Genomic DNA, 13,053 nt, shown 5'->3' on the forward strand with positions numbered 1-13,053 from the left:
GCTGGAGCTGCGCCGAGCCAAAGCCAGGAGACAGGTGCTTCTTCCCAGTCTCCCACACAGGTGCAGGGTCAATCTTTTTCCTCCCTCCCTCCCCCCCTCCCCTTTCCCAGGCCACAGCAGAGAGCTGATTGGAAGAGGAGCAGCTGAGACTAGATCCGGCACCCACATGGGATGCTGGTGCCACAGGCAGAGGATTAACCTACTGCGCCACAGCACCTGTCCCCCTGTTGGACTATTAAGAAATGCTGTCTCATATTTTCAGGAACTAGGTTGAAAATATGATTTCCTTTTATTAAAAAAGTTAATCTGTTTATTTGATTTATTTGATCGAGAAAGAGCATGCATTGAGCCAGCTGCTCATTTCATTCCCCAAATGCCTCCAAGGGCTAGAACTTAGCCAGGCTGAAACTCAAACCCAAGAAATCAATCTAGGTCTCCCATGTGGGTGGCGGGAATCCAGCTACTTGAGCAATCATCTGTTGCCTCTCAGGATGGGCATTAGAAGGAAAGCTGGAGGGGCTGGCTCTGTGGCATAGTAGGTTAAGCCTCCACCTGTGGTGCTGGCATCCCATATGGGTGCCAGTTCAAGTCCTGGCTGCTCTGCTTCTCATCCAGCTCTGTGCTAATGGCCTGGGAAAGCAGTGGAGGATGGCCCAAGTGCTTGGGCCCCTGCACCCATATGGGGTACCTGGAAGAAGCCCCTGGCTCCTGGCTTCAGGTTGGCCCAGCTCTGACCTTTGTGGCCATTTGGGGAGTGAACCAGTAGATAGAAGACCTTTCTCTCTGTTTCTCCCTCTCTCTATCTGTAACTCTGGCTCTCAAATAATTAAATGAATAAATAAAATCTTTTAAAAAAAAGGATAGATCTTGTACAGTTTTGAAAAATGAAGATACCTTGTAAGCCAATTCCCAATCATGATACAAGTTATAGAGCATTCAGTTTCCACAGAAAATTCCTTCATTTTCCTTACCACTCAATTACTATATTCTCACCACTGTTCTGGATTATTTTCCCCTTCTTAGGTTATTCTCTGTTCTACCCTGTGTACAGGCTAAGGCTGTTTTCCCCTCTCCTGGGTCCAACTATAGCTGGTGGGTCAGTTTAATTATGTTACTAATTGAGGTAGAATTATTTTGTTTTTTGAAATGTTCTGAGATATTACCCATAAGCTCTCTTATTCCTAGCCAGAAATTAGAAACCTTCACATTCTAGAAATATTATATTTTCAGAGTACAAAATGTTGATTAACTTAGTTCGAGTAGCTTTTCAGTTTTACCAACAAATTTCCTGTAATTATCTTTTCAGATGAAACAGTTTCTCCTACCTTATTGGATACAAATTGGAATAAGAGTCTAGATCCCCCTTCTCAACGACCAGCATTTAACTCAGGATTGACCAGTGTGAATGAGCCTGCAGTTTCTAATGAGTTACAACCACAGCTGAAAATCTTCTCCCAGGCTCATTCAGCTTCTCTGACTCCAGAGGGAGAGGATCATTGTGCTAATGGACAAGACTGTAATCTAAATCCGGAGATTGCCACAATGTGGATTGATGAAAATGCTGTTGCAGAAGATCAGTTAATTAAGAGAAACTATAATCGAGATGATCTGTGCAGTGCTATTGAAGTGGGAGAGAAGTGTGGAAACCTAACTTGTCTGCCAGATGAAAAAAATGTTCTTGTTGTAGCTGTCATGCATAACTGTGATAAAAGGACATTGCAAAGTGATTTGCAGGATTGTAATAATTATAATAGTCAATCCCTCATGGATGCTTTTAGCCATTCACTGGATAATGAAAACAGACAAACTGATCAATTTGCTTTTAGTGTGAATGGATCCACTGAAAAAGATATGAACTCAGAGAAACAAATGGATTCATTGAATAGACCAAAAGCAGAGAGAGATTCTGTTAACCATCTATATACTACTTCATCTGATAGTCTAGCCAGTGTCTGTTCCTCTTCACAATTAAAGGTTGATGAAAATATAGGTAGAGACTCCTGCATGTCTGCAATTACAAGTTTAACAATTGATTCTGTAATCTCATCCCAGGGAACAGATGGGAGTCCTACTGTTAAAAAGCAAGAGGGCTGTAAACCAGAGGAGGACCTCAGTGGCAAAAACAGCTCTTCTAGGACAGATGTAGGGAGTAATAACTCCTTTCCCCACTCGAATGAGGGTGTTCTGATAAAAAAAGAGCCAGCCGAGGAGAGAACAACTGAAGAATCTCTCCGGTCTGTTTTACCTTTGCGTCTCAAACCAGACATGCCAAATGGGTCTGGAAGGGATAATAACCATGAACAGTTTTCAGATTGCCTTGTGCCTGCTGAAGTTAGGGCTGATGAAAATGAAGGTTATAAACATGAAAAAATTCTTGGCACTACAGATTTCCTTCATGTGACAGAGCATTTCTCTGAATCTGAGGAGATGACTAATTGGAAATTGGCTAAACTAAATGAGATGAATGATAGCCACGTAAATGAAGAAGATGGAAAGTTTCTGCAGACTTGTCAGCCTGAGGAGACTTGTGGTGATAGTGCAGGAGAATGTGTTGGCATGGCAGATGCATGTCTAGACTTAAAAGGAACTTGCATGAATGAAAGTGAAGGATGCGATTTCTCCACTGTTGTAGATGCACCAGCAGCAAATTCTCTAACTAATGGTTGTGATTCCTATGGAATGCAGAGCCCAGTTGTTTCTTTTGTTCCAAAGACTTTACCCTCCAAAGAAGATTCAGTAACAGAAGAAAAAGAAATAGAGGAGAGCAAATCAGAATGCTACTCAAATATTTACGAACAAAGGGGAAATGAGGCCACAGAAGGAAGTGGATTACTTTTAAACAGTACTGGTGACCTAATGAAGAAAAATTATTTGCATAATTTCTGTAGTCAAGTTCCAGCAGTGCTTGGGCAATCTTCCCCTAAGATAGTAGCAAACCTGCAACCTATCAGTGTTCCTTTTGGTGGTGCAAGACCCAAACAACCATCTAATCTTAAACTTCAAATTCCAAAGCCATTGTCCGACCATTTACAAAATGACCTTCCTGCAAACAGTGGAAATAATATTAAAAACAAAAATGATACTCTTGGGAAAGCAAAATTAGGGGAAAATTCAGCAACCAGTATATGCAACGCATCTTTGGGAAACATCTCTATTGGTGATACAAATGGAGAACATTCGGAAAGTTATGAGGCTGAGATCTCCAATAGACCGTGCCTTGCATTAGCTCCAGATAGTCCAGATAATGATCTCAGAGCTGGTCAGTTTGGAATTTCTTCCAGAAAGCCATTTACTACTCTGGGTGAAGTGGCTCCAGTATGGGTACCGGATTCCCAGGCTCCAAATTGTATGAAATGTGAAGCCAGGTTTACATTCACCAAAAGGAGGCATCATTGCAGAGCATGTGGGAAGGTAAGTTAAATGCATCAGATAAGAAATCTGGCATGCCATTTCATAATGCTGAATTAGAGATTTAAAAAGGCAATATAAAGTGAATATACTCTGGTTGAGATAACAAATAGTTTCAGAAAACCCAGTTTTATTAAATTTCTGTATAAAAATTGTCTTGCTAATTCTTAGATAGAGTATATGATTTTTTTTTTTTTTATTGTTGCCAAGACTTATGCTGAATCAGTTACCAGGAAGAGATGAGAATTGAGGAAGTGTTAACTTTGTGGTTTCTATATTGATAGATACTTGGTTAATAGAATAGTTTGAAATAAGGAAGTTACTCTTTCAGTTTAGGAAGTATTTGTGATTGACCTCATATTATTTAATTCTTTTTTTCAAAGATTATTTATTTGAAAATCAGAATTATAGGCCGGCGCTGTGGCTCACTTGGCTAATCCTCCGTCTGCGGCGCCAGCATCCCGGGTTCTAGTCCCGGCTGGGACGCCGGGTACTAGTCCCAGTTGCTCCTCTTCCAGTCCAGCTCTCTGCTGTGGCCCAAGATGGCAGAGGAGGATGGCCCAAGTGCTTGGGTCCCTGCACCCACATGGGAGACCAGGAGGAAGTACCCGGCTCCTGGCTTCGGATTGGCGCAGCGCCAGCCTTAGCGGCCATTAGGGAAGAAAACTAACAGAAGGAAGACCTTTCTTTCTGTCTCTCTCTCACTGTCTATAACTCTCTCTCTGCCTCGCTCTCTCTCACTAACTCTGCCTGGCAAAAAAAAAAGCCGGCTCCGCGGCTCACTAGGCTAATCCTCCACCTGCGGCACTGGCACCCCGGGTTCTAGTCCCGGTCGGGGCACCGGATTCTGTCCCGGTTGCTCCTCTTCCAGGCCAGCTCTCTGCTGTGGCCCGGGAGTGCAGTGGAGGATGGCCCAAGTCCTTGGGCCCTGCATCCACATGGGAGACCAGGAGGAAGCACCTTGCTCCTGGCTTTGGATTGGCGCAGTGCGCTGGCCGTAGTGGCTATTTGGGGGGTGAACCAACTGAAGGAAGACCTTTCTCTCTGTCTCTTTCTCTCTCACTGTCTAGCTCTACCTGTCAAAAAAAAAAAAAAAAAAAAGTCAGAATTTTAGAGAGGGAGAGAGAGGCCACTGGTTCACTCCCCAGATGGCTGCAATGGCCAGGGCTAGGTCGGGCTGGAGCCAGGAACCAGGAGTCAGGAGCTTCATCTGGATCTCCCATTTGGATGACAGAAGCCCAGACTCTTGGGCCATCTTCCGCTGCTTTTCCCAGGCCAATAGCAGGGAACTGGATTGGAAGTGAAGCAGCCAGAACATGAACTTGTGCCCAAATGGGATGCCAGCATCGCAGGCTGTGGCTTTAACTGCTATGCCACAATGCCAGCCCCATATTATTTAATTCTTAAGAAATTGAATAGTACATGTAGAATCTCTGTAGGATTTTGCTGCTGTACTATTCTGGGGCATTGTAGACACATACACACATGTTTTGGTCTTTTCCCCCAAAATAACTTTGGTACAAACAGAGTTGTTCCTTATGATAAGAACAATTGGTATTCTTTAGCTCTCTCCAAATTCTTCTATCTAGTAAATAACTCACTAGTTTTTTTTTTTGTTTTTTTTTTTTTTAAGATTTGTATATTTGATTTGAAAGGCAGAGTTATAGAGAGGCAGAGGCAGAGAGAGAGAGAGAGGTCTTTTATCTGCTGCTTCATTCCTCAAATGGCTGCAACAGCTAGAGCTGGGCTGATCTGAAGCCAGGAGCCAGGAGTTTCTCCAGGTCTCCCATGCAGGTGCAAGGACCCAAGAACTTGGGCCGTCTTCTACTGCTTTCCCAGGTCATAGCAGAGCTGGATCAGAAGTAGAGCAGCCAGGACTTGAAGCAGCACCTATATGGGATACTGGCACTGCAGGCAGTGGCTTTACCCACTATGCCACAGTGCAGACCCCTAGTTTGTTCTTTAAACAAGAGCTGTAAATAAAGAAAAAACAGGATTTCCTGTGTTTAAAAAATATGAAAAATAGGATTTCATGTTTTTTAAAAAATATGAAAACAAAGAATATGAAGTTTGGTGTGAGTCTGGATTCAAATTTCAGTTTCGTAACTTTTTATATATATGTAACTTCATTAAACCTTAGTTTCTTTTTTTTATTTTTTAAGATTTATTTTATTTATTTGAAAGTCAGAGTTACAGAGAGAGGTAGAGCCAGAGAAAGAAAGAGAGAGAGGTCTTCCATCCTTTGGTTCACTTCCCAAATGATCGCAACGGCCAGAGCTGAACTGATCTGAAGCCAGGAGCCAGGAGCCTGGAGCCTCCTCTGTGTCTCCCACAAGGGTACAAGAGCCCAAGGACTTGGGCCATCTTCCACTGCTTTCCCAGGCCATAGCAGAGAGCTGGATTGGAAGTGAAGCAGCTGGGACACGAACCGATGCCCATATGGTGATGCTAGCACTGCAAGCCGTAGCTTTAACCCGCTGCGCCACAGCACCGGCCCCTAAACCTTAGTTTCTAATCTATAAAATCAACTCAGGAGGAAAGAATCTCTAGCAGCTTCCTTCAACTTAACTGGCTTAGTCTAGACCTGCGGTCTTGGAACAATTTATTGGTAAAGGGAATCGGTATTGCCTGGTTTGGCTAATCAGTCACGAGTTAGCCCCTGGGTGGGAATTCAGCAAGAACACAACACAGAAGAATCAAATGTGGAGAATAGAAAAAAAGTGAAAACTGAGACTGGGTTGTTGGTCTCTGATTATTAAAGTTTAAAGAAAGCAACCTAATTCCTAAGTATTTTTGCAGTGTTATTTTTGTTAATTGAGGTAGACCTGTGTTTCAGAGCCTGAACAGGGCATTTTTCAATTAAAGGATTAGGCCAGATTCATCGTTTTTTATTGTTCTGTTTTGTGTACTGTGTAAAACATTTTATGACTTTTTTTTTATTCCTTAGGCAGATAATAGAAACAATTTTTTTACAGACCAGTATATCCAGATGTAATTAGTAAATTTAGGTACCTCGGATGCATTCAGAAAGAAAATAATGACAAAAATGCATATAAACATAGGTGGAATTTTTGCTTCGAGGAATTCATGGAATTTGAGGATTTGTGGATTTGTAATTCCATCCCCTTTTTTCCATTTCCAGTGACCTCAGAGATGGTACAAGAATTGATGAGACAGCTTAATGTTAAAGTGCAGCAAGTTAAGACACCACTTGGGACTCACACAACTCATTTTGGAGTGCCAGTCTGAGTTCTGGCTACTCTGCTTCCATCCAGGTTCCTGCTGATGCATTCTGGAGGGCAGCAGACAGTGGCTCAATTGCTTGGGCTCCTGCCACCTATGTGGGAGACCCAGATGAAATTCCTGGCTCTTGGCTTCTGCCTGGCCCAGCTCTGTGTGTTGCAGACTTTTGGGGAATGAACTAGTGGATAGATGATCTCTCTCTCTCTCTCTCTCTCTCTGTTGCTTTGCCTTTGAAGTAAATTAAAATAAATAAATATTTTTTAAAAAGAATAATTGATGAGAAAAATCTGAGTTTCTAAGATAATGGCCTCTAAGCGTAGGTATACTTTTTCTGGATATTAATCAGATTATACTGGAACTATTCCTAGAAAAATACTCCAAATAATGTAGTTTTGTAAAACATTATCTGTTGCAATGAAAATTAGTTTGTTCCCTTCTAGTGGAAATTAAGCATTTCCATATAATTTTTCTACTTGGTATATATAGCTAAATTATCTCTACTGCAAGCAGGCTAGGCAATCGAGATTCAGAGATCCATAAATTGAGATTTGTGATCTCCTGTAATTAATAATGAGGGGCACCGATTTCAGTGGATGGGAAGAGGAGTATCTGGAGTTTTGGAGTTTCTAAAAGAATCCAAAAAATAGTTGTGAACCACGAATTTGAGTAGACAAGCAGACTCTCCGATCCCACAGCAAATTATAATGTATATAATGTATCGATAGTGCCACTTATGTGTGCTTTATATTAATTTTCATTTAGTGTTCATCAGAATCTTGTAGAGTGGGTGTTAATTTTTCCTGTTTCACATATTGAGAATCTAAAGTTCAGAGAGGTCAAGGTCAGTTTCATAAATGCATGTAGTGCCACAGCCAGTTGTAAAGCCAGTATTCTTTCCTTTAGTCATATTACTTTCCCATCATACTTTTTCATTCATTCTAGCAATATGAACAGAGATATAATTTATGGAACAAAGTTCTAAAGAGTGTGAAAAAATGGGATCACATTAAATTATAAAGTTAGCAGTAGGAAAACAGAAATAAATTTCATTTTACAGAAAAATGAGTCAAGATAAAAATATGCTTGAATATATTTATTGTCTATGAAGATCCATTTGTGTTGAATATTTTTATTTGACCATTTCACTTAAAAAGCCTAGAAGAGCTGCTGAATTTGAGTGTAGGGAAAAGGTGTTCTTTTAAAGTAGAGAATATTACTAAAAGAAAAAAGTTATTTTTCACTTGGTCAATCGCAAATGTTTGTCACTCTTCTATTACTGTCACTGATGTGACTGGTTATACTTTATTAGGTACCAGTTGATATTTGACTTTTTTTGTTAAGATTTATTTATTTATTTGAAAGAGCTACAGAGAGAGAGAAAAAGAAAAAAAAGAGATCTTCCATTCGCTGGTTCAACCCCAGTGGCTGCAAAAGCCAGGACTGAGCCAGGTGGAAGCTAGGAGCCAAGAGCTTCTTCCAGGTGCCCTACATGGGTAGCAGAGCCCCAAGTACTTGCACCATTTTCTGCTGCTTTTCCCAGCTGTTAGCAGGGAACTGAATCAGAATTGGATCAGCTGGGGCACGAACTGGTGCCCATATGGGATGGGCTTTACCCCTATGCCACAACACTGGCCCCAGTAAATGATTATTTTATCTACTATGTGATATAATAGACATAAAAATAGCAATTAAAGATAAAATTTTATGAATTTATGCTTCTAGCTTAGATGTTTTGTATTTGGAATGGTGTTAAAAGTGAGACTAACAGGTTTTTGAAGGCTAATTTATGCAAGGCTTATCTAGTCTAACATCACATTTCTCTAAATTTAGTTACAGATAAGAAAAATGTGCCTCAGAAAGGTTGAGTAACTTGTCCCAAATCTCAGAATATAAATGGAAATATGTGGGTTGTAAAGAAAGCTGTCCAGTTCCAAAGCTATGAGCTTTTTTACTACACTAGACACAGCAGCAAACCTTTGTTTTACTTGAATTGCTTACTTGGATGAACTTTAGAGTTGGGCATTGGTAAAAATTTGAGGATTTGAGGATTTGAATTTGTAAGGAAGACAGAGAGTGATTATTGTTAACAAGTGATGGAGTAGCCTAACAAAATTAGCTTTTTAGGTCTTCTTCACTTACCAGTTCTTGAATTACAAAGCAGGACAGGAACATTATGGGCACCAAGTCATTGAAAGAAAGGAGAGCTAGTGAAAGTAAAATATACCGGCCGGCGCCATGGCTCAATAGGCTAATCCTCTGCCTGCGGCGCCGGCACCCCAGGTTCAAGTCCTGGTCAGGGAACCAGGATTCTGTCCTGGTTGCCCCTCTTCCAGGCCAGCTCTCTGCTGTGGCCCGGGAGTGCAGTGGAGGATGGCCCAAGTGCTTGGGCCCTGCACCCGCATGGGAGACCAGGATAAGCACCTGGCTCCTGCCTTCTGATCAGCGAGGTGTGCCGGCCGCAGCGGCCATTGGAGGGTGAACCAACGGCAAAGGAAGACCTTTCTCTCTGTCTCTCTCTCTCTCACTGTCCACTCTGCCTGTCAAAAAAAAAAAAAGTAATATATACCAATTCATTTTGCCAACATTTTTTCTCTTTTAATGAAAAAAATCTGATTCAGAATAGGTGAGTTTTTATTACATTTATAGTTTGAATAGGCAGAAGAGAGAAGGGAACTATAGGAGAGCCAGTGTGGGGGAAAAAACCTGGACTGGTATGACAAAGTTTTGGGACTGTTTCCTGGGAAGGATTGCAGAGATTTTCATTCTTTTTCCTTGCAGTTCTAAAAAGCTTGTGTAAACACCTTTGTCCCCCCCCCCCAAAAAAAAAGACAAATGGAAAACATCATTGCTAGCACTGATTTATCTTCATAAGATTGTTACTGAACTTGCTGATTGCTGACTTCACTTTGTGGGAACAGTATGCCATTAAACATTTTGAAATGTGCTCAGTTGATAGTGTGTTTTCTGGTAATCATCCCAGTTGTACTGAAATGCTGTTTATTAAGGTGTCAGTTAAGTAGGCTATGCTTGGAGTTTTATTTTGTTACCACTGCTTCCCTTTTCGATTAATTTTTCATGATAGTTTCTTTAGGGTCCCTTTAGGTACACAAGACCTTTATCACTTAACATTTTTAAAAAGTTGCTCCTCTTCCAGTCCAGCTCTCTGCTGTGGCCTGGGAGGGCAGTGGAGGATGGCCCAAGTGTTGGGCTCCTGCACCCGCATGGGAGACCAGGAAGAAGCTCCTGGCTTCAGATTGGCACAGTGCCGGCCATAATGGCCATTTAGGGAGTGATCCAATGAAAGGAGGACCTTTCTCTCTGTCCTCTCTGTCTCTCTCTCTCTCTCTCTACCTGTCAAATTAAGAAAAAAAAAATGTTGCTTGATAGTATGTATAATATTAAAGTAGTACATTGAAATATGATCTAGATTAACTTTAATTTTTTATATTTTTAAGATTTATTTTTATTTATTTGAAAGAGTTACAGAGAGAGGTAGAGACAGAGAGAGTCTTCCATCTGCTGGTTCACTCCCCAGATGGCTGCAACGGCTGGAGCTGCGCTGATCTGAAGCCAGGAGATTCCTCTGGGTCTCCCACGCGGGTGCAAGGGCCCAAGGACTTGGGCCATCTTCTTCTGCTTTCCCAGGCCATAGCAGAGATCTGAATCAGAAGAGGAGCAGGCGGGACTAGAAACGGCGCCCATATGGGATGCCGGCGCTTCAGGTCAGGGCTTTAACCCGCTGCACCACAGTGCTGGCCCCTAGATTAATACAATTCTAGAAAGGTTTCCCCCTCAGACATTTGAAATTATAGGTATTAAGCATTGATAAATGTAATTATAAAATATTATATATATTTACATTTTATTATTTAAAACGCAGAGAGAGACAGAGATCTTATATCTGCTGGTTTCCTTCCCCAGATTCTTGAAAAAGCTAGGTCTGTGACAAGGCTGAAAACAGGAGCCTAGAAATTAATCCTGACCTCCCATGTGTACTTGGACTATCACCTACTGCCTCCCAGGGTGTACCTTACTGGGAAGCTGGAATCAGAAGTGGGGCCAGAACTTGAACCCAGGCACTGCATTATGGAATGTGGGTATCCCAAGCAGCATCTTAATTTGATAAATGTGCCAAATACTCACTCCAGAATCTTACATTCTGTATGTGTGTATAATTTATGTTCTCATGTATGTATACATACATACATACATACATATATAGAGAGACACACACACACACACAGAAATTGATGAAATAACCAACTAAAGCCAGTTTCTAATTCTGTGCATTTAATTTGAATTAGCAGTCCATAGTAAAATCAGGAGTAATTTTATTAATAAAAGTATATAACAGAACTTTTATATAATATTTTTTTTTTGACAGGCAGAGTTAGACAGTGAGAGAGAGACAGAAAGGTCTTCCTTCCGTTGGCTCACCCCCGAAATGGCCGCTACGCCCGGCATGCTGTACCAATCCAAAGCCAGGAGCCAGGTGCTTCTTCCTGGTCTCCCATGCAGGTGCAGGGCCCAAGCACTTGGGCCATCCTCCACTGCCTTCCCAGGCCACAGCAAGAGCTAGACTGGAAGAGGAGCAACCTGGACAGAATCTGGCACCCCAACTGGGACTAGAACCTGGGTGCCAGCGCCACAGGCAGAGGATTAGCCTAGTGAGCCATGGCGCCGGCTAACATTTTTGTATTTAAATAATTATACTACATTTTAATTTTGTTGAGTAAAATAGTACTTTATTTTTTTAATTTTTTTTTTTTTTTTGACAGGCAGAGTGGATAGTGAGAGAGAGAGACAGAGAGAAAGGTCTTCCTTTTTGCCGTTGGTTCACCCTCCAATGGCCTCTGCGGCCGGCGCATCTCGCTGATACGAAGCCAGGAGCCAGGTGCTTATCCTGGTCTCCCATGCGGGTACAGGGCCCAAGGACTTGGGCCATCCTCCACTGCCTTCCCAGGCCATAGCAGAGAGCTGGCCTGGAAGAGGGGCAACCGGGATAGAATCCGGCGCCCCTACTGGGACTAGAACCCGGTGTGCCGGCGCTGCAAGGTGGAGGATTAGCCTGTTAAGCCACTGTGCCGGCCTAAAATAGTACTTTAATTTAAATATGAGACCGGCTGTGTGCTACAGTAGGTTAATCTGCACCTGCGGCACGGGCATCCCTTATGGGTGCTGGTTCCAGTCCCAGCTGCCCCTCTTTGGATCCAGCTCTCTGCTATGTCCTGAGAAAGCAGTAGAAGCTGGCGCAAGTCCTTGAGCCCCTGCATCCACGTGGGAGACCGGGAAGAAGCACATGGCTCCTGGCTTTGGATCGACACAGCTCCAGCCATTGCAGCCATCTGGGGAGTGAACCAATGATGGAAGAACTTTCTCTCTGTCTCCGCCTCTCACTGCCTAAATCTACCTCTCAAATAAATAAATAAAATATTTTTAAAAATTAAATATCATATTAGAAGCAACTATCTGAATTAAAAACTGAGAATAGGGCCAGCATTGTGGCATAGGGAGTAAAGCCGCCACCTGCAATGCTAGCATCTCATATGGGCACTGGTGCAAGTCCTGGCTGCTCCATTTATAATACAGCTCCTTGCTAATGTTCTTAGGAAAGCAGCAGAAGGTGATTCAAATGCTTGGGCCCCTGCACCCATGTGGGAGACCTGGAAGAAGCTCCTGGCTTCTGTCTGGTCCAGGCTTGGCTGTTGCAGCCATTTGGGGAATTAACCAGTGGTGGAAGTTCTCTCTGTCTATGTCTCCCTCTCTCTCTGTAACTCTGCCTATCAAGTAAATAAAATAAATCTTTTAAAAAATTTGGGGGCCGATGCTGTGGTGTAGTGGGTAAAGCTGCTAGGTGCAGTGCCGGCATCTCATATGGGCGCCAGTTTGAGTCCCGGCTGCTCCACTTCTGATCCAGCTCTCTGCTATGGCCTGGAATAACAGTAGAAGATGGCTCAAGTTGTTGGGCCCCTGCACCTGTTTAGGAGACTTGGCATAAGCTCCTGGCTTTGGATCAGCTCAGCTCTGGCCGTTGTAGCCAATTGGAGAGTGAACCAGTGGATGGAAGACCTCTCCCTCTCTCTCTTTGCCTCTCCTCTCTCTGTATAACTCTGACTTCCAGATAAATAAATAACTCTTAAAAATTTTGAGAATAAAATACATATTTTGAAATGTGATAAAAATCCTGTTATTTATTATTATTTTTGTTTTTAGAGAGTTATTTATTTGAAAAAGTTAGAGAGAGAGGGAAACAGAGATTTGCCATCTGCTGGTTCACTCCCCAAATGGCCGAAATGATCAGGGCTGGGCCAGATTGAAGCCAGAGGTCTGGAACTCCATTTGGGTCTCCTATATGGGTGGCAGGGGCCCAAGTACTTGAACCATCTCCTGCTTTCCCAGGTA

The 13,053-nt window shown here is 42.4% G+C and overlaps 1 protein-coding gene across 4 annotated transcripts in view; it reads left to right on the forward strand.

Moving 5' to 3' along the window:
* Nucleotides 1-13,053, forward strand: part of ZFYVE9 (zinc finger FYVE-type containing 9) — a 217,359-nt gene that overhangs the window by 82,709 nt on the left and 121,597 nt on the right. For all 4 annotated transcript variants that reach the window (XM_062191321.1, XM_062191324.1, XM_062191322.1 and 1 more), the window contains one exon: nt 1,307-3,411. In XM_062191321.1, the coding sequence (XP_062047305.1) occupies nt 1,307-3,411 (2,105 nt within the window). The remainder of the gene's footprint in view (nt 1-1,306; nt 3,412-13,053) is intronic.

Source organism: Lepus europaeus, chromosome 5 (assembly GCF_033115175.1).
Source record: "Lepus europaeus isolate LE1 chromosome 5, mLepTim1.pri, whole genome shotgun sequence".
NCBI classification, from domain to species: Eukaryota; Metazoa; Chordata; class Mammalia; order Lagomorpha; family Leporidae; genus Lepus; species Lepus europaeus.